At 39.9% G+C, this 22,876-nt stretch overlaps 1 protein-coding gene across 3 annotated transcripts in view; it reads left to right on the plus strand.

Annotated features, from left to right (window-relative positions):
• The window catches only part of GARNL3 (GTPase activating Rap/RanGAP domain like 3), a 180,989-nt gene that overhangs the window by 39,230 nt on the left and 118,883 nt on the right, over positions 1 to 22,876 (plus strand). For all 3 annotated transcript variants that reach the window (XM_039475090.2, XM_074395365.1, XM_074395366.1), the window contains one exon: positions 5,448 to 5,517. In XM_039475090.2, the coding sequence (XP_039331024.1) occupies positions 5,448 to 5,517 (70 nt within the window). The remainder of the gene's footprint in view (positions 1 to 5,447; positions 5,518 to 22,876) is intronic.

Genomic DNA, 22,876 nt, shown 5'->3' on the forward strand with positions numbered 1-22,876 from the left:
CTTTGGAGGAGGTTGTCCTGCTTTCTGGGAATGTGACTTACATCATGGAAATCTGTCTAACTTCTACATGGAGTTAGAAATCTTTGCTCTCATCCCTGGCCGTATTTAGAGATTTAACATGGAAGTCCTCAGCTCTGTTTATGCCAGCCAAGTGTGATCCAGCATCCTCACACATTAATTTGCCAAAGCAGAAGGGTTTATATTTAGAGCCTGGACCATGTTGCCTATGGGAAACTTGAGGTTCCTTTTGGTACTTGCCTTGTTCAGGTGACTTCCTCTAGCCAGGTTTCAAAGTCTTTTCCCCCTGTCATGGCAACAGTGGGTCCTGGGTATTTTCTAGGTGAGGTCAAACTGCTAGGCCAGTGCTTTTAGGGAGAAGATGTAGTGCTGAAGCATGATGCCACCCTCATCCCTGCCCTGGGAAGCCTGCTGCTTGGCCCTGGGTCTCCTTTACTGCTACTTGGGGATAAGAGGCAAATCATTTTATTTAAAATTATTTTAAAATCTAGTAATCATCTATGCCACCTTTCCAGGTTCCTTCCTAAAAACTTGAGAGGAATTCATGTTAATAATAAACGCTGGCTGGATGTGGTGACTCATAACTGTAATCTCAGCACTTTGTGAAACTGAGGTGGGAGGATCACTTGAGGCCAGAGTTCAAGACCAGCCCTGGAAACATTGTGAGACCCACACTCTATAAAAGAAAAATTTAAAAAATTAACCAGGCATGGTGACTCATGCCTGTGATCCCATCTACTCAAGAGGCTAAGGTAGAAGGATCACTTGAACCCAGGAGTCCAAGCCTGCAGTGAGCTGTGATTACACCACTGCACTCTAGCCTGGGCAGCAGACGTTGTGCTTAGAACTTTGTCTTCTTTTTCTTGTTTATTCTTTATAACCCTGCTAAGTAGATAATGTTTTCTTTTTTTGAGACAGAGTCTTGCTCTGTCACTAAGCGCCAGGCTAGAGTGCAGTGGTGCGATCTTGGCCCACTGCAACCTCCGCCTTCCAGTTTCAAGCAATTCTCCTGCCTTAGCCTCCAGAGTAGCTGGACTACAGGCACGCACCACCACCCTAGCTAATTTTTGTATTTTAGTAGAGAGGGGGTTTCACTATGTTGGCCAGGATGGTCTCAATCTCTTGACCATGTGATTCGCCTGCCTCGGCCTCCCAAAGTGCTGGGATTACAGGTGTGAGCCACTGCGCCCAGCCAGTAGATAATATTTTTCATTACATTGTACAGATGAGGGAACTAATGCCTGGAGAGGTTGAGAAGCCATATCTGTGACTGAAGTGCATGTTCTGAGGGACTACATTGCATCTCCTCCCATGGATAGAAAGCTGGATCAAGGCCCTGTCCTTCCTTATAAAGAGTGCTACAGAATGGTTAACAGGTTTCCCAGGATTCCTGAGTCATCTGGAAAAGCAGTATGTTTCAAAGCATTGTTTGTGGACCACCTGCCTCATAATTCCCCTGGCTGCTTGTTAAAAGCACAGATTAACTGACTTACAACCTCTTGGAATAGGGCCAGGAAATCTGCATTTTTGCAAAGCTCAGACTGTAAAGTCTCAGGAACATATCCTCTGACGTAGTCTCAGAATTTTTTTCACTGACATACTAATCAGTTTCTGGATAGGCCTAAATCTAACAGTAGGGATTTAGGAGACTATACTACAGGGGTTGGTAAACTGTTTCTTTAAGGAGCCAGTTCGTTTGGGCTTTGTGGGCCATATGGGTCTCTGTTGGAGCAATTCAACTCTGCTGTTGTAATGCAAAAGCAGCCATAGACAGTTCATAACCAAAGGGCATGGCTGTGTTCCAATAAAACTTTATTTTCAAAAAGAGGCAGTAGGCTGAATTGGGCTATAGTTTGCCAACCCCTGATCTAGAGTCATCCTGGCCCACCAGCCTTCTGACAATCCCTGTTTGTTGAACTTACTCTTACACTACTTTCTATTACCTATGGAGAGCTATATCAACTAAGAAACAATTGCCTAATGTAACAAATAAACCCTGAATCTTAGTCACTTAAGACAATAAAAGTTATTTCTCACTCATACCAGAGCCCAGTGAGGCTACTTCTGGTTGAAATATCTCCGTGGTCATTTAAGACCCAGGCCCCTTCATGTGGCTTTATCCCTCTTGGGCCCCAGAGTCCTCTCCATACAGCTGGCAGATGAGGAAAGAGATCAAGGATTATTTGTGGGAAGTTTCTATGGGCTGGGTCTGGTAGAGGTGCCCCTCATTTCTACCCATATTTCTTTGGCCAGAGCTCTTATCGTTTGGGATCCAGAAATAGTGATTTCTCAAGCCCATGAGGTCCTTGGTCTCTAGATTTGTTCTGTTTTCATCTCTCTTTGCTTGAAACCCCTCCAGTTCTTTCCTGGGCTCGTCTTTTCCTTGTAAAGAACCTTGCTAAGTTCAGCCAAGAGGAACCAGTGCTCAGTTTCACTCTGTTTCTAGCCACTTTCACTAGAGCTGCAGGCTCACTGAGTGCATGGTCCACCTTCTCAATGACTGCAGGTGTAAGTTTTACCAAATATTTTGCTCCTGTATAATATAGATCTCTATCTTTCCAGCCTCTGAAATCAATTTCCTCACTGGCTGCTGCCTGCCTACTACTTTAGGTTGTCACTACAGTGGCACCCCACTGCAAGATACCTACTTCTGTATTAGTTCAGGTAAAATGGCAGCTTTAACAGGTAAATTCAAATTCTACCTGATCAACACAGCTAAATGTTTACTTTTTGCTCACATCATATTTTAGTACAGATGTTCTTTGTGGTATAGCCTTTCATACAGATATTCTTCGTAGTGTGGCCTTCCATGTGGTCATTCAGAGACCCAGGTTTTTCCATCTTGAAGCTCTGCCTTCCTGCAGGTCTCTACAGTCTCTTTGTCCAGGTGGCCACAGGCCAGGTGATCAGGCACATTTCAGAGGATGTGCTGGGAGTGATGCATATCCATCACTTCAGCCCATATTGTCTAGGCCAGAGTTCAGTCACATGGCCACACATCCTGCAGGAGGGGCTGGGAAATGTAGTCCAAGCCCAAGACAAAAGGAGAAGAGGTTTTGGTGTGCACATAACAGTAGCTGCCTTATAAGCCAGGACTCTGGACTGAGGGAATAATAACCAGTAGGGAATAATAATGGCTCATTAGTGGGGGTGGCAGTGTGCAGCCTGCCCTGGTAGTTAGAAGCGGTGCTGTCAGGCAGTAGCTATTATGATTCAAAAGATATACAAATACATTCATTAATGCAATAAGCATCTACTGCATGTCCACCATGTGCTAGGCAGCAGGCCAGACACTGGGGCCTTGGGAGAAGAACAAAGCCCCCCTTGGAGCTCTGGGTGAGCCACTCTACTCATAACCTTTGTACTGAGGCCGAGGGGCCAGAGAGCCTGGGAAGGAAAGAGGGAAGTGGGTAGGGCTTTTAACCTGGCTGGTTTTGAGTGCCTCCTATAACCCAAGAAATGCAGCCCATGTAGTTCATCCTGGTTCCCTCTATTAGAAAGCATCCTCTCTGCAGTGTATTGAATGAAATGTAATGTGAGGGAAGGGAGGGCAACACATAGTGGACATTCTCTTTATAGCTTCCTGGTTGTTTTCATAGAATGCTGTTTTCCTTCTGTGAGACATCTAAGGGAGGTGGTAGCTCTGGCATGTAGGGTTGTTATCTTTTTATGTGTTTGTGCCTGGCTGCTGGTAAAGTTAGGGAATTGGCACCATGTCTCAGAACCTCCTCAGCAGTGCTGATGGTAGCACAGGGGGAACCCAGTGCTCTACATCCTCGCTTTTTTCGCGTTACTGTCTATTCATGTTAGAAGCTATTGCTGTTGATTTCCTAGTGGGCCTGGCTGAAATTGAAGTGGTGGGTTGAGCTCTAGGCAGATGGAGCATTCAGTCAACAGCCATTGGGCATCCGCTCTGTGCCCAATCTCTGTCCAAGTCCACCGGCACTTCTCTCACTGGAGCAGCCAGTGATGCGGGCTTGGTAACTGATATGTAGGGCAATGGCAGTAGCCTCCAGGAAGGTTTTCAAACGGGCTAAGAAAATGGGCATAGAAGACATATTTAATACAGACCGAAATCCAGCATGGAGGGAAGGTTTTAATTCTTTTTTGGAGACTTTTGGGTAGAAAATCGTATCACTAGAATCAAGAATGTAGCCTGTGTAATGTCTGGAACACTCTTTCAAACTGCATGCATTGATTTGTTGCCCATTTGCAGCTAAGGGAGGGAGGACTACAAAAGGTTAAATTTCTCATATAAGATTAATTCAGCCATCTCTGTGTAGTGGTGGAAGCAGAATACCATTAAACTCTCTAATCTCATTTCTCTCATGCTGTCTTTCTTGGAGCCTGTCAAACAGTGTCCTGGCAGAGAGTCAGTTCTCTGGTTGCTAAACATCAGAGTCAGTCTCTCTCTGCATGTGCCAAGAGGGCTGTAATTTAGAAAATGTGAGCTACCTTTTAAGGAAGGATGAAAAGGTACTAAATGCACCTTTCTTTGCATGTTAGATCCCAAGTATTTTGAATATAGTAAACATGTTATTCCTATATAATTTTATTTTCTATGTTATAGTAGAGTTATTTGCATGACATATTAGAACCAAACTTATTAAAATGTTTATATTTTGTGGATCTCATGTGGTTTCATGAGTATTGCTGGGGTGTTAAATACACTAACTAATAAGATATGTGCCTTTTGAGTGTGCAGCTATGCATTAAGGATGAAAACGTAGTAACAATTTTGCCCTTGTTTTAATTGCTTCTCAACAACACGTGATTTTTGGAATCCTGATTTGAGCCTTTTTGGGGGGTGGGTAGCTGCTGCAATGTAAAAAGCTGAATATACTTGGACATTAGATTTTCTGTTAGTTCTGCTCTTTTTTCATATTGCCACATAAAAATCCTAAATTAAAGGGGAGCAGGAGGTGGAGCTTACCAGGATTGTGAAGTTTCTTTCTCTTACTTAAAATATAGCATTAAATAATGCTGGTTATTTTTATGTTCCATATTTGGGACAAAGAGACTCTCTTAAACGAAAGATAATTGCAAGATCCGGTTCAGCAGCTTTGTCCCTTGCTTCAAGTTTACTGCAGGGCTTCTCTCCTCTCTGGTTATACAGAAATGAAATTATGAACCACCAGTAGCCTTGGAAATTTCAGTCGATTCCAAATGACTAAATATTTAATTCAATCATTACCTATACTTCCAGAGATGACTCTGGCATTTGCTTTTTATTGAAGGCTCCATGAAAGCCAAGCTCTGCAATGGCTGCTGGGGACTGTGTCTGTTGCAAGGAGGCTCCCCTGCAGTGAGGAGCCGGGGCACTGCAAGTCTATTCCATAGCAGCCCTTTTTGCAAATGGTAGTCGATTTTTGCAGAAGGTTTGTGGCCAGATCGCTATGTATAATACTGATGAAGCATTTTTGTTCCAGCTCTGTCTCGGAAGACCTAGGCTGTAGACGTGGGGATTTCAGTAGGAAACATTATGGATCTGTGGAGCTGGTAAGTTTATGCTGTCTGTTCAGTGGTAGTACATTGATTTAGAATTAGAGACGATCGCCAAGCTCATCAGATCTTTTGTATATTTACTGTTAGACCATGTGGGTACAGTGTAAAAATTGAATTGGAATAAATAAGTATACAAAGACTATGATAATTTGATCATCTTTATCTATTTGTTTTCATTGTTACATACTTTTAATCTTGTCTGCCAGTTTGTTAAAAATATGTTGTGGCTTGGTGTTTTTCTCTGTGTATATAATTAAATAAAATAATTTATGAATTAAGAAAGGTGGAATTTGGCTTATATATGATCTTTTTCCTAAAAGTTTATAAATCTAGTTTTCAAGGTTTAAATATTATTGAAATACATATTCTGATTTTCTGTATCTTTGCTTTCTGGGTATGTGGTAGGAGTTAGAATATTTATGAGAGCTGTTCCTGTTAAAAGCATATTGGTTTGACTAGATAAATGACTGTTATAGATGATCAACATTTGGAATTAAAATATCTACATTTTCCTTAATGAGAGACATTGGGGTTTGTGGTATGATTTTTAAAAATTATATGTTCTCATTTTAAAAGAGCCATAATGAAAGCATATAATAGTCTCAATATTTTTTAAAGATAGAATATTATTTTTTTCCAATTACATGGAAATCTGAAAAAATTTTCAGAAAAAAATGTGCTCATAAAATTTTATTGATTATTACTTAACACTTAATGACACTGTGTACTATTTCTATTTATTAAAAATGAGTTGCTTATATCTATTTGTGTAGTACCCAGTTTTCTCCTATTAATATAAGCTGCATCCTTGCAGAGTTTAAGTACCAGAAAAATTTATACCAGAGTTGTGTACCAGTGGCATTCTACTTGAATTCAAGCATATATTATGGACTTGACTGTGTACCTGGCCTGGAGCTGGGTATTCCTGAAAATATAAAATGAGCAAAAGATTTGGTCCTTGTTCTTAAGGAGCTTACTGTCCTCTGGCTGGGCAGATAAGACAGGTAAAATATCTGAAGAATGAATTTAGCCACATAAAAGATACCTCAGTTGATTTAATCAACACCTGTTCTGTCACTAGTGACACCATGCCACTTAGACCACCACCTCCCCTGAAGGAGTAGGTGCATAGCTGTAAGTCATAGCAGGAATTGGTACTGTGAAAGAGATGCGTGTAGAGCATCATGTGGGTTCAGAGAAGAGAGAGAGCACTTACTCTGGCCAGGGATCTCAGAGACACAGCTTGGAAGGCCTTGCGGAGGGCTGTGAGATGTGGGTTGGTGGCAAAGAGGATAGACAGTAGGTACAAACCAACAGCATGATTCCTGGCAATGCTGTGTTCCAAGACAGTGAGCAAATGGTCCTGCCTTGATGAGAGCTTTGTGATTACAAAGCAAGTAAGCTTTGGAATCAGGTAGGCCTGGGTTCCCATACCAGGTCTATTACTTATCTTTGTGACCAGTCAGATTACTTCTCTGAACCTCAGTAATGCTTGAGAACATGTGCTCTGAAGTCATTATTGTTTAATCATTAACTAATTATATGATATTGGATTTCCTTTGGCCTCAGTTTTCTTATCTATAAAGTGGGAATATTTCTATTATCTATCTTAGAAGATTGGTATAAGGATTAAATGAGATCATGTACGTAAAGTACTTAGCACATAAGCACAGCTTATATTAACTAGCTGTAGTCATAAAGACAAAATTCAGTAGCAAAAGTAGAACCTTGACTGTCAGGTGAACACTTTGGACTTGGCCTAGTATGTAATATGGAACTCTTACAAACAGTGAGAATATTACCTGGGGGAGATAACATGGGTGTGAAAGATGGACTCTTTAAAGTTGTGGGAAAATCACATAATATCAGAATGGAAAAGTACTTAAGAGCAGTGGTTCTCAAACTTGAGCAGACATCAGAACTCTCTGAAAGGCTGATTAAGACATAGATTGCTGGGCCCTAGCCCCAGAGTTTCAAATTCAGTGGATCCAAGGTTAACCTACAATTTCCAATTCTAACAATTTTCCAGATTGATATTGATATTGCTGGTCCTAGGATCACATTTTAAGAAGCTTTGCCTTAGAGGACCTCAGCTAGATCATCAGTTAACCTCAGCCTGATGAGGTAGCCAGTTGATCAAATGTTCTTCACCATTTGTTCACATTTTTCCTCTAGGGACATGACTGTGTGTAAGGGTATTTATAGTGGACTTTTTAGAATATTATAAAATAAATTTTTAAGGTTTTTAAAAATTCTGTGTATAATCTCACCTTGCAGCAACTCTTTTCATCTCCTTTTGGTTCCTTCCAGTCCTTATAACTACAAACCTTATTTTTACATTGTTAAAATGAAATTATATATTTAATTTTGCATTCTTCTTTTTCCATTTATACTGTATTTTCTAAATGTCTTATATAGTCTTAGGAGTCTATTTTAATGGGTGCCAACATAGTAATAAATGATTATCTGTGTAATTTTGTAAAATTAGATTGTTTCTCATTTTCCCATATTAAAAATGACATGTGCTCTGGTGGTTGGAATGGTTGGGGAAAATGAAATGAGCAGAGCTCCATTCTTGTTATCAGAGGATCTCTTGAAATTCTGACCACAGCATTTTAAAAGGAGAGTGTTGTTTTCTCTCACTTCTGAACAACAGATGTTACTAAATTACAAACCATTATGTATTGTAGGTTTATGAAAAAGCGAGTTTGACTTTTCTTATATCTGGTGTGATGAAAATTGTTGGGAACCCAATAATGTTGGGCATCTTGGAACTCAGACTTTCTAGAAGGGTACCTAAGATTATATAAAATTGAAATTTTAGCAGGAACTTCTCCTGACCTTGAACAAGTCACATATAAGTCTTATGAAGAAAGAAGCTCAGCCATTCACATCAGTAATGAGAGAAGATTTAGGGCTTAGTTCTTTAGGTTTCCGTCCTATGTAAGTTTGGTGATGACAACATGGAAGCCCAGATCTTCACAGACTTGTGGGAGAGTTTCTTAGCTTTCTTTCAACACATATTTATTGAGGGTCTACCATGTGTCAGGCACTGTGCAATCACTGAGAGTGACAAGAGAAAAGCAAAGCCATTTTTCTGCTCTCATGGAGCCTTCACTTTAGAAACCAGCAGCCTCACACTGTGTCCCCAGATTGTGTTGTATCTGGATCTCAACTGTGTCCCTGCCTTAACCAGGGATTGTTTCCTTGTGAGGAACAGAGATCTGTTCAGTCTAGGTCAAGTATAAAGCTGCTCACTGAAAGGATATGGGTGATTCTCACAGAAGGGAAGTGCAGCTGTGCCTCATTGGATGGAAAGCCAGCAAGCCACTATTTTCTCTTTCTCACTGGTCCATATGCTTTCTTGTCTTTACATTTCCATGTGTCTGTATCATTCACCTCTCTGCAGAAAGCTTCGTCTCATGGCACAGTTGCCTCTCTTCAGCTTATTTTTCCCAGTAGCCAGAGTGGTGTTTTCTTTTTTAATTTATTTTTTATTGTGGTAAAACAGACACAACATCGAATTTGCCATTTCAACTATTTTTAAGTGTACAGTTTAGGGGGCATTAAATACATTCATATTGGTGTACAACCATCACTGCTATGCACTTTCAGAATGTTTTCCATCATCCCAAAATGAAACTCTTTATCAATTAAACACTAGATTCCCATTGGCAGTTCCTCAAAAAGCTAAAAACAGAGCTTTCCACTCCCAGGTAACCTCTATTCTATTTTCTTTCTCTATTAATTTGCCTATTCTAGATACCTCCTATAAGTGCAATCGAACAATATTTGTATTGTACAATATTTATATCTGGTTTCATTTCTCTTAGCATAATGTTTTCAAGGTTCATCCATGTGATAGTGTGTATCAAAATTTCATTCCTGTTTTTGTTTTTGTTTTTGAGATGGAGTTTTGCTCTTTTGCCCAGGCTGGAATGCAGTGACATGATCTCTGCTCACTGCAACCTCCACCTTCTGGGTTGAAGTGATTCTTCTGCCTCTCAGCCTCCCAAGTATCTGGGATTACAGGCACCTGCCACCACATCTGGCTAATTTTTGGATTCTTAGTAGAGACAGGGTTTCACCATGTTGGCCAGGCTGGTCTCAAACTCCTGACCTCATGATCCACCTGCCTCAGCCTCCCAAAGTGCTGGGATTACAGGTATGAGCTACCACGCCCAGCCACAATTTCATTCCTTTTTAGGGCTGAGTAATATTCCATTGTATAGATACACCACATTTTGTTTATCCATTTATCTGGTTTGTTTGTTTGTGAATCTTGCCCTATCACCCAGGCTGGAGTGCAGTGGCACAATCATGGCTCACTGCAGCCTTGACCTCCTGGGCTCAAGTAATCGTCCCAACTCAGCCTCCCAAGTAGCTGGAATTACAGATGCATGCCACCACACATGGTTAAGTTTTTTGATTTTTAGTAGAGACAAGGTCTCTCTATGTTGTCTAGGCTGGTCTTGAAATCCTGGGGTCAAGCAATCCTCCTGCCATGGCCTCCCAAAGTGCTGGGATTACAGGCATGAGCCACTACACCTAGCATGTTTATTGATTCATCTGTTAATGAACACTTGAGTTGTTTCCACATTTTAGCTATTAAGATTAATGCTGCTATGAACATAGGTATACAGATACCTGTTGGAGTCCTGCTTTTGATTCTTTGGAGTATATTAATTAGGAGTGGAATTACTGAATATGGTGATTCTGTTTTTAGCTTTTTGAGTAACTGCCAAACTTGTTTCCTCAGTGTCTGTACCATTTTACATTTCTACCAGTAATGCACAAAATTTCTAATTTCTCTACAATCTTGCCAACACCTGTTATTTTCCATTTTTAAAATAATAGTCATTGTAATAGTGTGAAGTAGTATCTCATTGTGGCTTTGATTTGCATTTCCCTAGTGATTAGTGATGTTGAGCATTTTTTCATGTGCTTATTGGCCATTTGTATATCTTCTTTGGACTAATGACTGTTCAAATCCTTTGTTCATTCTTGAATTGGGTTTTGGATTTTTTTTTTTTTTTTGCTGTAGAGTTGTAGGAGTTTTTGATATATTCTGGCTATTATTTGTCCCTCACCAGATGATTTGCAATTATTTTCTTCCATTCTGTGGGTTATTTTTTTTTTACTCTATTGACAGTTACTTTGATGCACAAAGGTTTTTAATTTTGATGAAGTCAAATGTATCTGTTATTTTTTTTGTTGCCTGTCTTGGCATTATATCCAAGAAATCATTGCTAAATTCAATGTCCTGAAGATTCTCCTCTATGTTTTATTCTAAGACTTTTATGGTTTTAGCTGTTACATTTATGTCTTTGAGCCATTTTGAATTCCTCTTTTCTATATGATGTGAGGTGAGAGTCCAGCTGCATTCTCTTGCATGTGGGCATCCAGCTTTCCCAGCACCATTGGTTGAAAAGACTGTCCTTTCCCTATTGAACGGTCTTGGTTTCCTTGTCAAAAATCAATTGACTATAGGTGTGAGGGTTAGTTTCTGGGCTTTGCTTCTATCTCATTGTTCCATATGTCCGTCCTTATGACAGAATGATGTCTTAAAATGTTGACAATACAATGTCTTTTCCTTCTTAAAATCTTTCTTCAGCTGTTCATTGTACTTCAAGGTCAGACCATGTACCCAATCCTATAAGAACCTATGTGATTCCTACCCTGCCTTTCTCTTTCACCTTCTTTCATGCCTCTTGCTCACTATGTCTCAAATGTCTGGCCTTTATCCTAATCTCTAGAACACACTAAGCTCTTCCCTGTCCCAGAACCTCTGTGCTTATTAGTCCTTCTTACTGATGGATTCTTCGGGCTTCTCACAGCTGGTCTCAGCTTAAATGCCATCTTCTCAGAGGGTCCTCCCCTGACCATCCCATCAACATTAGTTTCCTCCTCTGCTATTCTCTAAATCAACATCCTATTTGGTTTCTTAGCAGTGCTTATCACAATCTAGATTCATTTTCTTTACCATTTACTTACTACTGTCTTATCCACTGAGAGGAGGATGGAAATCATGTCTGAGTTGTTCATCGTTTTATTTCTAGAACCTGGCACAGGGCCTGGCACATACTAAGTTCTTATAAATGTTTTTTATTACCAAATTGATTTCTGGTCCCCCAATCCTCATGGTTTACACTTGTTACAGCTCTGTTGGATACCATGGTCTCTTCGTTCTTGGTTTTAATTTCAAACTCCAAATAGAATATTATGGATTGTTCCCTCTTTGTTCAAGTATCTATCCCTGATTCAAACACTTGTGCTTAGGGTAGTGGGGTTGTGGACTATAAACATAGCTTTTGAAGCCCATCCCCTCAGCAATGTTTGTGGGCAGGGCAGATTTTCTCTGGAGATGATATAGACAAGTCAGTTTCAAAGAAGAGCATGAGCTGAGCTGGAACTCCCAAATGTGTCCATTAACATTCCTTCATATAGCGAGAATTTAAAAGCTCAAACCAAAGGCACTTAGTGAAAATTTCTTCCTCTGCTGATGGACTTCCCTTATCTGTGTACTTTTTAAATACCTTAAATAAAGATATATATTATGAACTCCCTAAAAATAGAAATAATGTTTATTTGCCACTGTATCTCTAGAACCAAACACGATGTAAGCATTAGTTACTTAGTAACTATCAATTGAATGATCCAATTTGGTTGAAATTAGAGAGTGGCCTAAACCATCAAAAATAAATAAAGGAAAGAGAAAACAAGCCTCTTTGATTCCTCCCTCAACCAATGTACTTAGACTCATTAGCCTGCAGTGCATTTCATCTACAGCATGTGCCATTTCTCTTCCTGATGAATTGCAAGTCTCATCTCTCATGGCAGCATTCTGGGCAAGGCACAGCTATCACACCATCAACCATTCTTCATCACTCTATATTGAAATCTGTCAGAAAAAGCCTAAGATTGTTTGTAGTTTTACTGATCTTTTTTTTTTTTTTTTTTTTTTGGCCTTTAAACTGGATGGCTAGGAAATTGATACAGTATCAATGATAAACAGTATCGACACTATAAACAATATAGACCTCTCCCCTGCCCAGCTGCTGACTCTCATACAACATAGACCTCTCCCCTGCCCAGCTGCTGACTCTCATACAACCCCATATCTTGATACTTCTGGGTAAGTAATTATCTGCTGGTGATTTCAAGTCAGGATAAAACAGGGTAGTATATTGTCTATTCCTTTTTAAACTTGTTTCTTAATGACTCAAACCTGCATTTAAATGAGCTGCATGCATGCTCCCCTGCTATACAGGAAATAAATATATCAGTGCTTCTCTGTATAGATAGCATGATTTCGTTTCATGAACTCAGGGTAGCCTCAAAGGTCATCTGGCTGTACTGTCTAATGACTATCAAAAGAACAGTTGATGATGAACTTGCTTGGCATCTGCAGATTTTAACATTTGAGGTTTTGACTGTCTGAGCACTCTCAAAAGTCTGATATGTAGTAATTTGTGTTTTTGTTCAGGCACAGATTTGCATTATACCTGTGGGACTATTGTACAGGAAGACGATGCTTTGCTAATGAGTGATTTAACTCCCTGTCCTGCATCCCTAACACAGCTCAGTTTTGTTCTCTACTCAGGGTTAAGTGGGCTTTTTGCTTTCAAGGGCAGTTTATGGGAGAAACTGTATTCTGTCTAGTACTACCAAACTGAGAAATTAGTGAGGGTACCAGCATATTTCCCTCAGGAACATCAAAATATCAAGACTTCAGCACTTTGTAGCTAAAATCATAATTTTGACAGATAATCTTTAAATTTATCTGGCTTGTATCTAAGTCTCATATAGCAGATCAACATTTTTTTTTCCTTTCTTTGTTTTTTATGATGGAGTCTTGCTCTGTCACCCAAGCTGGAGTGCAGTGGCATGATCTCAGCTCACTGCAACCTCCACCTCCTGGTTTCAAATGATTCTTCTGCCTCAGCCCCCTGAGCAGCTGGGAATACAGGCGCACACCACTACGTCTGGCTAATTTTGGTATTTTTAGTAGAGACAGGGTTTCACCATACTGGCCAAGATGGTCTCGACCTCCTGACCTCGTGTTCCACCTGCCTCAGCCTCCCAGTCAACTCTTTTAGATACCTCCAGATTCAACATGTATCTTAGAACATTTACCAACAAGTTAGCATGGTTTAGAGCTATGCATGGTGCTTCTTGATATTTTTACTGCCCTTGTCGGTGATTGGTAATGCTCACTTTTAAACTTTTCAGGCCAAAATTATTGTAACCATTTTCTGTGATGCAGAATTTTGAGATGTTAATCATTACTTTTTATACATTAGAATGGAATCAGAAATGTTTTATTATTTTATTATCTTTATTAATTTTAACATTTTATTGAATGCTTATCATGTACCCATTTCTGTTGAATATTTTAGATGGATTTACTTATTTAATCCCCACAAAAAAAAAAAATATGAGGTAGGCATTATTTGATTAGGCCACATACTGAGGATGTTCAGAAGACATTTGTGAATATTAAATGGACTGAGATTTAACTGATGATATCAGAAGGTCCCACAGCTAGGAAGGGGCAGGAGTGACATTTAAACCCAGGTCTATCTGCCTTCAAGAGCCCCGGCACTTAATCTGTTCATCTGCAAGCCCATGCTCTTAAAGCCCTGCTGTGTATGGAGTGTTTCCTAAGAAAATTAGGTTGATTGTTAGAACAAATACCGCTGTCCTTAATCAAAAGCATAAAGTAGCTCTGCTTTAAGTTTCCATTCCAACGTATAATTTCAAACTGTTTTTGTTCAAATCTTAACAAAAGCTTCCTGTTAAGAATGTCCATAACGAGTTATCCAAAGAGATGCCCATGCCTTAAATGGTTTAAATTTAGTTCCTAGATCAAACCCAACCATAAGTTAGCTACAAACACTTGGCCTGCCTTTCTTGGCCCCTCTCAAACTTGCTTTTCTTGACTTGTACCATGGCATTATACCTTTAACCTGCATTAATGGACAGAGTGGAAAGCAGCCATATGGATCTTGGTGGTGTGTTGCTTGTAGGATCCTGCTAAAAATTTTCTGTTTGTCATATACAGTGTCTCCTTTAAAGAGACCTATGAGAAAAAAGTTTTCTCAGGACCAAAAAGTGCTGTGCTACTCCTGAGAATCTGGTTTGCTATTAACCTTATAAGCAGTGGAATCTTGTACATGAAAGAGCTTTTCCTCTTTGCATTGGCTCCTAGGAAGCTCAGAACTCCATTTGTGGCTTACCTCTAACAGTCTTAAAGGACTTTATAACATACATCCTCATCTTATTCTCTTGTTTTTAGTTTATTTACCTACACTTGATTTTTCTTTGTTCTGAGTATGCTCAGTATCTCATTTTGTCCTTTAAGTAAGATATATTTCAGTAAGCTGCTTTTAAATCCTTTCTAAAAAATAAGGTAGAGGCTGAGGCAGGCTTATCACCTGAGGTCAGGAGTTCAAGACCAGCCTGGCCAACATGGTAAAACCCTATCTCTACTAAAAATACAAAAAATTAACTGAGCGTGGTGGCAGGCACCTGTAATCCCAGCTACTTGGGAGGTTGAGGCAGGAGAATCACTTGAACCCAGGAAGCAGAGGTTGCAGTAAAGCCGAGATCACGCCATTGCCCTCCAGCCAGGCAGCCTAAGAGCAAAACTCCATCTCAAAATAATATGAATACTACTACTACTACTAATAATAATAAGGTAGAGCATAAACATAAAAGTATTTCTGTATCTAGCCCTTAACAACATAGTCCTTCTTTCCTCCATTGACAAGACTTTGGTTTGTAGAATAGCTTTGACGCTTGTCTCTTCCCTACCCTACTTTTTGATACAGTATGACTTTATGACCTATTTTTCGAGGATCAACGAAATTTGGGGAGAATTAGCACCACCTGACCAGCCATTTGGTGACCATCTTGAGCTCCAAGTGCTGTATTAATGACATGCATAGCTGAAGCACAAACTGTAACAAATCCACCAGCTGAACACATGCTGTAATAAGAATACCAGACTTCTCCAAATTTTCCCAGACAAAATCAACTTTGGAAAGAGCCACCTCAGTGATACCAGGCATCAGCATGCTCTCCAGCTTCAAAACCAGAGCTACAGGCATCCCACTCCCTCCTTTCTGGGTCCTGGCTTCCTCATGCTCTCCCTAGAGGCCACATGAGTCTCCCATTCCTGTGCCACCCAAGTCTTTCCTCCTCAGGGCAAGCCTTTCTGTGCCTCTGTGCTGCTCTCCTGCAGCCACCTTGGCTCAGCTCACAATCTCAGGCTCTTCAGCCTTATGCTGGTATCCTGGGGGGTCTCTGTTCTTTGACTTCAGTAGTCTTCAAGTGGTAGGATATGGTCCCCTGATATATATAAAAACACTTCCAAATGTTTATGAATGTATAATAGTTTACTTTTCATAATACCAGAAATACAAACTGTGAACATTCCACTTACCTGGTTAAGTCTTCAGCAAAGATAATTGAGTAGAACAGTTTTCTACCTTGATGGTGGTTTCATACACTCAGGAGACAAAATTCCCATGAGTGTCTCTAAACATGCAGACTTTCTTAGTGTCTGTTTGGTGACAGCCATTGCCTTGCACAACTTCCTTGTACCAGATCATTCTCTACCCTGCATCATGGCTTGTCGTGTGCCCACCTCAACTTTCAGATAAGCAAGATGGGGCTCAGCAATATGCATCATCTGTTGTAGCAGGAACAAATTTTAAACTTGATTAAAATATATAATGTAATATACCTTTATATACTGCTCTTAGCAATAGAATATGTTTTGTTTTCTCAAAGTTGCTTGTTTCAGAACCTGTGTTTTCTTCAGAACTTATGCAGGCCTTCTCTCAAAATTATAGTATTTGAGAGTGTGCCATGAACATGTGTAGAGTCTGAAAACCACTCTTTTATTTCTTTGGGACTGTTAAAGATGAGGAATTTGGTGTTTTTGCCAGTGTTTCCCCACATGGGCTGTGGACTTTAAGAGCTCTTTTTTTTAGGTCCTCAGAGGAAAGTCTAGCCTAGTTAACTTATTAACTGCCCCTTGACAGGCAACTTGGAACAAGTTTCCCTGGGGTGCAGGATCCAAGAGCATTTGAGGCTTCATTAAAGTCTGTCTTGGTGCCCTTAAGATGAAACCCTTGTCTTTCAGCTTTCTCCTGTCTCTGTTTGCTTAGGGCACATATTCATTCCATGAGTTAGAACAGCTTTTGGCCCTGTTTGTTAAAGAGGAGAACATCTTTGGGTTCTGAAATTTCCTTCCCTTTTATTTCACTAATCAAATTTAGGGAAAGTCATGCCAAAAAATCCTGCTTCGCTTGCCATGATTGGCTTACCATAAATGGCTGGCTCCTAAGTAATATTTAAGCCATAAGTAATACTTTTATATTGAACTATTTTACCCATGTAATTAAAGCAGTTACTTTGGGTTCTTTTACGTGTAAGAAAAGGATTGTATGCTTTTTGGCCTCAGCTTTTTAATTGGTCTATTGCAGTTATCATGTTGCAGTCTTTTAAAATAATAGTCTCAAACTGTGTATGTGTAATAGATGTGAAGGCTTTTTAATTACTTTGGGAGTACATTTCAGCCATTCTCTAAATTCTCTTTTTTGCTCCTTGTAATGGTTCCACAGTTTCCTTTCTGACTTTCTCCTTTTGATGCTTCCCCTCCTTGTACTCCACAGAAACTGCTCTTGTGAAGGTCACCGAAGATCTCCTTGCTACCAAATCCAGTTGGCATTCCTCAACTCTGCCTTTTTTTAAAAAAAAAAAGAAAAAAAAAAGACATTTTGAGTTTATTTTGTTTTTGTTCTTGTTTTTTTTTTTTTTTTTTTTTTTGTATAGACAGAGTCTTACTATGTTTTCCAGGCTGGTCTCAGACTCCTGGCCTCAAGTGATCCTCCTGCCTTAGCCCCTCAAGGTGAGACTGGGATTACAGGTCAGTCTTTATCTTACGTGACAGATAGCCCTGTTAAAACTTTCTCCTCTCTTGACTTCTCCATACTGTCAGGTTTTCCTCCCGCCTCCCTGCTTAACCTCTCAGCTTTTTGTTTCTTTCTTTCTTTCTTTCTTTCTTTGGATCCCGTCTCTTCTTCCTGGCCCTTAAATGTTGGTGCTCTTCCAAGTTCCACCTCAGGCACTATTCTTACTGTACATGCTTTTTCTGAGTAATCTTTCCCACCATCCTGGCTTCAGTCTCTGTCTTAAAACTGGTGACTCCCAGATCCATATATTGAGTCCAGATTTCTAGCCACAGATTTCTATGCATGGGCCCATTTGCTCAAAAGCCCGCTGGTGATCTCTCCTGGGATGACCCATAGGCAACTGAACTGCAAAATGCCCCATACTGAACTCACCCTCTCCCTCTTATGCCAAACCACTGAGTGAATGGCACCATTGTGCTAACCTACCCTGTGTTAGCCTGACAGACTCCATCTTGCTGAGAGCCAGACAGACTCCATCTTAACCTCTGCCTCACTCCTCAAGCCATTTCTCTCTTAAGTGCATACCTGGGTCATGCTACTGTGCTGGGTCATGCTGTGCTTAGAACTATAGAGGCATATAACCATTGTAACCATATCCTGCTTGGTAAGCCCGCTTGCTATTGTGAATACCCCCTTGACTGATTGTATGGCAAGTACCGAATACCTCCCTTGGTAACCAGCAATCATGGGAACCGCTTGTGTATACTCTCCTTAGTAATCAACAATCATGGGAACCTCCTGCCTCCTAGTTACCAGCCTCATTATCTAACTTGCTTGTTCTGCTTCTGTAAATTCCACCTCAGCTAGACTCCCCCTCCCCTACCTTAAGCAAGGTATAAAAAGGAATCAAGCCCCTTCTTCGGGGCCGAGAGATTTTGAGTGCAAGCTGTCTCTCAGTCACCAGCAATAAAGGACTCTCAATTGGAACTCAGAGTGTGATGCTTTCCTTCTAACTCATTTGGCTATAAAAGCATTTTCCTTTCAGCTGATAATTCCAGAAACCAGGAAATCACACATAGCCATGTCCCAGTCTCTTATCGAATCCTGTTGGTTCTATTACATATTCTCAACGAATTTCATGGCCAGTTGCTTTTTATTCATGTCACTGTGTACAGCCAGTGTCAGACAGCCTTTTGAGTGCTGTATATGTGTAAACTATGTTTCACAATGACCTGATGAGGTGGGAGTACTGTTATCATCCCCATCTTAAAGATGAGTTAATTGTGATTCAGAGAGGTAAATTAACTTGTCCAAAGTCACAAACTGGTAAGTTGTAGGGTCTCTGTCCCCCAACCCCCAGCCACAGTAGGTTGTATTTACTTGAAAGATCCATGGTCTCGCTGTTATTATAGGCTGCTCCAATGCCTCTCAAATTTGATTACACATAAAAATCTCTTGAGCAGTTTGTTTAAAATCCATATTCTGATTTGCCATATCTGGAGGAAGCTGAGTAGTGTACACTTTTTACAAGCTTACATTTTGAAAGTGACTTTCAATTCCTTATGTGTTTCTTCTTTCTTTCTTTTCTCTTCTTTTTTTTTTTTTTTTTTTTTTTTTTTTTTTTTTTTTTTTGAGATGGAGTTTTGCTCTTGTTGCCCAGTCTGGAGTGCAATGGTGCAATCTTGCTCACCACAACCATCGCCTCCCAGGTTCAAGCAATTCTCCTGCCCCAGCCTCCTGAGTAGCTGGGATTACAGGCATGAGCCACCATGCCCAGCTAATTTTTTTGTATTTTTAGTAGAGATGGGGTTTCTGCATGTTAGTCAGGCTGGTATCAAACTCCTGACCTCAGGTGATCCACCCGCCTCGGCCTCCCAGAGTGCTGGGATTACAGACATGAGCTACCACGCCCAGCTGTGTTTCTTACTTAGACTCTTGAAGTAATACAAATAAGAAAAGAACAGAGATTTTGCTTCTATGTAGTCCTTCTTTTGTGTGACATTGATATTATTTCCTCTTTCACTGAGCTGCTGGCGCTTTATCTTGCTCTCCCGGACTTCTCAAAAATTCCATTTAACAAGTTCTTGATAAGATTACATCTGGTTTGTCCATGTCCTCACATGTAATTAACCTAATCCTGGGAGCTTTTATTTCCTTGCTATAAAGAGTACTTTCCCTAATGTACAGCTTTAGCAACATCATCTTTATGCGTTCAAACAAACAAATCAAACCTTCAGCATCTCTTTTTTGCTTATGAAATAAAGTAGGTAGTCTTTATTTCGCTTGACATTCTAGGCTTTCTGCAGTTTTGCTCCAACCTATCTCTGAGCCTTAGATCATGTGGCCCATGATCCAGCAAAGAGGCCTTTACCCACCATTGCCCAGGCCTGAGACTTCCTTATACCTTTTCATCATTCTAGAATGTTCTCTTGAAATATGCCTCTGATGAGTCTCATTTTTTTCCATGCACCCTTACCTGATTCCCCTATGGGAAAGTCATCTTTTACTCTCTAGAACCCTAAAATTGTTTGCATTTCTCTATGGTACCTGTCATATTTTACATTGTCATTATTTGTGGGCATTTCTTACTTTTCTTAGTAGGCAGAGATTATGGTGCTTTTCTTGTTATATCCCCAGCAATACTTAGCTCATTGCCAGATATCCGCAAATCAGCTAGAAGATCAGTTTTGCCAAAAATCTGTCTTATAAATTATTTTTTAAATTTTTAAATATTACTTCATAGTATTTGTGTGTGTATGTGCATGTGATGCTGATATACTTTTTAATATCTTTTTCTCATTATGAAAGGAATAGTCATTGTAGAAAATTTGAAATATACTGAAAAACACACAGAGAAAAATTAAATTCACATATAATCCTACAAATAATCACTATTAAGATTTAGTACACATAGGCCAGGGTTGGTGGGTCATGCCTGTAATCCCAGCACTTTGGAAGTCTGAGGTGGGCAGATCACAAGGTCAGGAGTTTGATACCAGCCTGGTCAATATGGTAAAACCCCATCTCTACTAAAAATACAAAAACTAGCCAGGTGTAGTGGCAGGCACCTGTAGTCCCAGCTACTCAGGAGGCTGAGGCAGGAGAATCGCTCAAACCCAGTAGGCAGTGGTTGCAGTGAGCTGAGATCATGCCATTGCATTCCAGCCTGGACAACAAGAGTGAGACTCTGTCTCAAAAAAAAAAAAAAAAAAAAAAAAAAAAAAAAAAAAAGTTTTTAGTGCACATTTGTTTAGTAATTAAATTTGTATACAAAATGAGTTTAAGTGTTTTATTGGGCTTCTTAAAAACAAAGTATAGTCTTTTGAAGGCATAAAGTTGTCTTCCATTGACTTTGTCTCCTCATATCCAAATCTCTTTTTCTTCATCATGTGTAATTGCATTGGCTGTGACCTCCAATGCAATCATAAATAGCAATGGTTGCACATGTCCTTATCCTGGAGTTTCATGTAAGTTTTTTAGACTGTACCTGAGGATATCTCTTCTTAATCATTATATATCTTAGCATGTCTCTGATTCATAGCTTTCATAGAACAACTTGACCTGCTTTTAAGTGTCTGAGTCATCACCTTTTTCCTTTAAACTTCACAAATTTTGATCTGTTACTGTGTTAGTTTCCTAGACCTGCTGTAAGAGTTTATCACAAACTGGGTGACTGGGTCATTTAAAACAACAGAAATCTATTCTCTTACAGTTCTGGAGGCTAGAAGTTCAAAATCAAGATGTAGTAGGGCCATCCTCTCTCTGAGGGCCCTGGGGAAGAGTCCTTCCTTGCCTCTTCTAGTTTCTGGGGTTGCGGCAATCCTTAACCCCTTTGGCTTGTAGCTGCTTCACTCCAGTCTCTGCCTCTGTTATCATACGCCTTTTCTCTGTGCCTCCGTATCGGAATCACCCTCTCTTTTTCTCTTATAAAGACACCAGGCTTAGGATTTAAGTCCTACCTGAATCCAGTAGGACCTCATATCAACAAATTACATCAACAAGGACCCCATTTGCAAATAAGATCATTTTCTGAGGTTCCAGGTGCCTGAATTTATGGGAGACGCTATTCAACCAGTACAATTACCTTCTACCCTTTAGTATTCTGAAGAGAAATCTGAGGCAGTTCCAATTCAGTTTCTTTCTTGGTGACCTTTCCCAGCTGGGTTTTTCTTAGTGTTTTGTTTTGTTCGTTTCATTTTTTCTTTTTTTAAATGTTTCCCATAATTTCTCTGTACCTTTCTATTTTCATTAATTTTGCCTAAAACATTGCACCTCTGGGATTCTTAGACCCAGTCCTTTAGTCAAGGATGAATATTTTCTTCTGTTATATCTTTGATTATTGCTTATTTTTCCCCTAAAACAGTAAAGATCATTTTCTTTATCATCCATGACTGTCTTTTCTTTCTCTTTATTTTCATTTTGTTGTGCTCCTTTCCATTCTATATTCAGCATCTAAAATGATGGAGATATTACTGTTTTAGTTCTCTAAAGTTAACATTTATTTTCCTCCTCCAGTGAACATTTTAATCCTACATTTGCATTTTTTGGTCCTCTTTTATCTAACCCACTTGCACAAGGTTTATACACTGTTGCAAAGAGCTCATGTCTTCTGTCTCCCTGAGGACAGCAATGGCTATTCTAAAATTTTATTCTGGTTTCATAGTAAAGATGGTTAGAGGTATGCTTCCCTCTTTTAGTTTTCAGGATTATGTATACCATTTTTTTTCATAGCTCCCATGTTTTTTTTTGTTTTGTTTTGTTTACTTCAAACAGAAACAAAGAGCCATTCAGACCTTCTGTTTTTTAACACTCAGATTGTATAACTGGTCCTCAGCTATCATTGTTCATTTGGGACTGTAGCACCTCTGAGCTAAAGAGCTGGGTGGCTAGAGATTATACAATGCTCCTTGATCAATTTCCAAGGTCTAGTTGGTGTTTATCTTATAAAGCTCTGTTGCAGTGAGATAGAATGTTCTCCTGTGCTTGGCTTTTTGCTGCTCTGAACCAGTGGCTCTAGAATTTGTTCATGACAGGGGCTTAGGAACTACCAGTAGCAGTCTGGTTGAAAGAGGGGTATTGAGGTAATGTTTGCTTAGCTCTTTACATAAGCTTGCGAAAATGCCAGCTGTTTAGATTTAAAAAACAGGATGTGCATTGTGAAGAGGTCAAATCTTCCCCAGCCCCTTGGCATGTTGGGAAAACTGAACTCCCCAGGATGCTGTGCACCCAGGACTCTCCATGTCTCCTCTCCCTACTTAGGGCACTTGGTTTATGAAGACTGCATTGTCTAAGATGGAATCACCCTGCCTCCCTATTTCTTGCCCAGTGCTTTCTTGTCATGAAGAAGAGGTGCATGTATGAGTGAGTCTATCTCCAAAATGCAGTGTCCATGAAGTAAAAAGATGAGTTCTAGTTTTATTCTTACTCTT

The sequence above is a fragment of the Saimiri boliviensis genome, chromosome 2 (genome assembly GCF_048565385.1).
Source record: "Saimiri boliviensis isolate mSaiBol1 chromosome 2, mSaiBol1.pri, whole genome shotgun sequence".
Classification (NCBI taxonomy): domain Eukaryota; kingdom Metazoa; phylum Chordata; class Mammalia; order Primates; family Cebidae; genus Saimiri; species Saimiri boliviensis.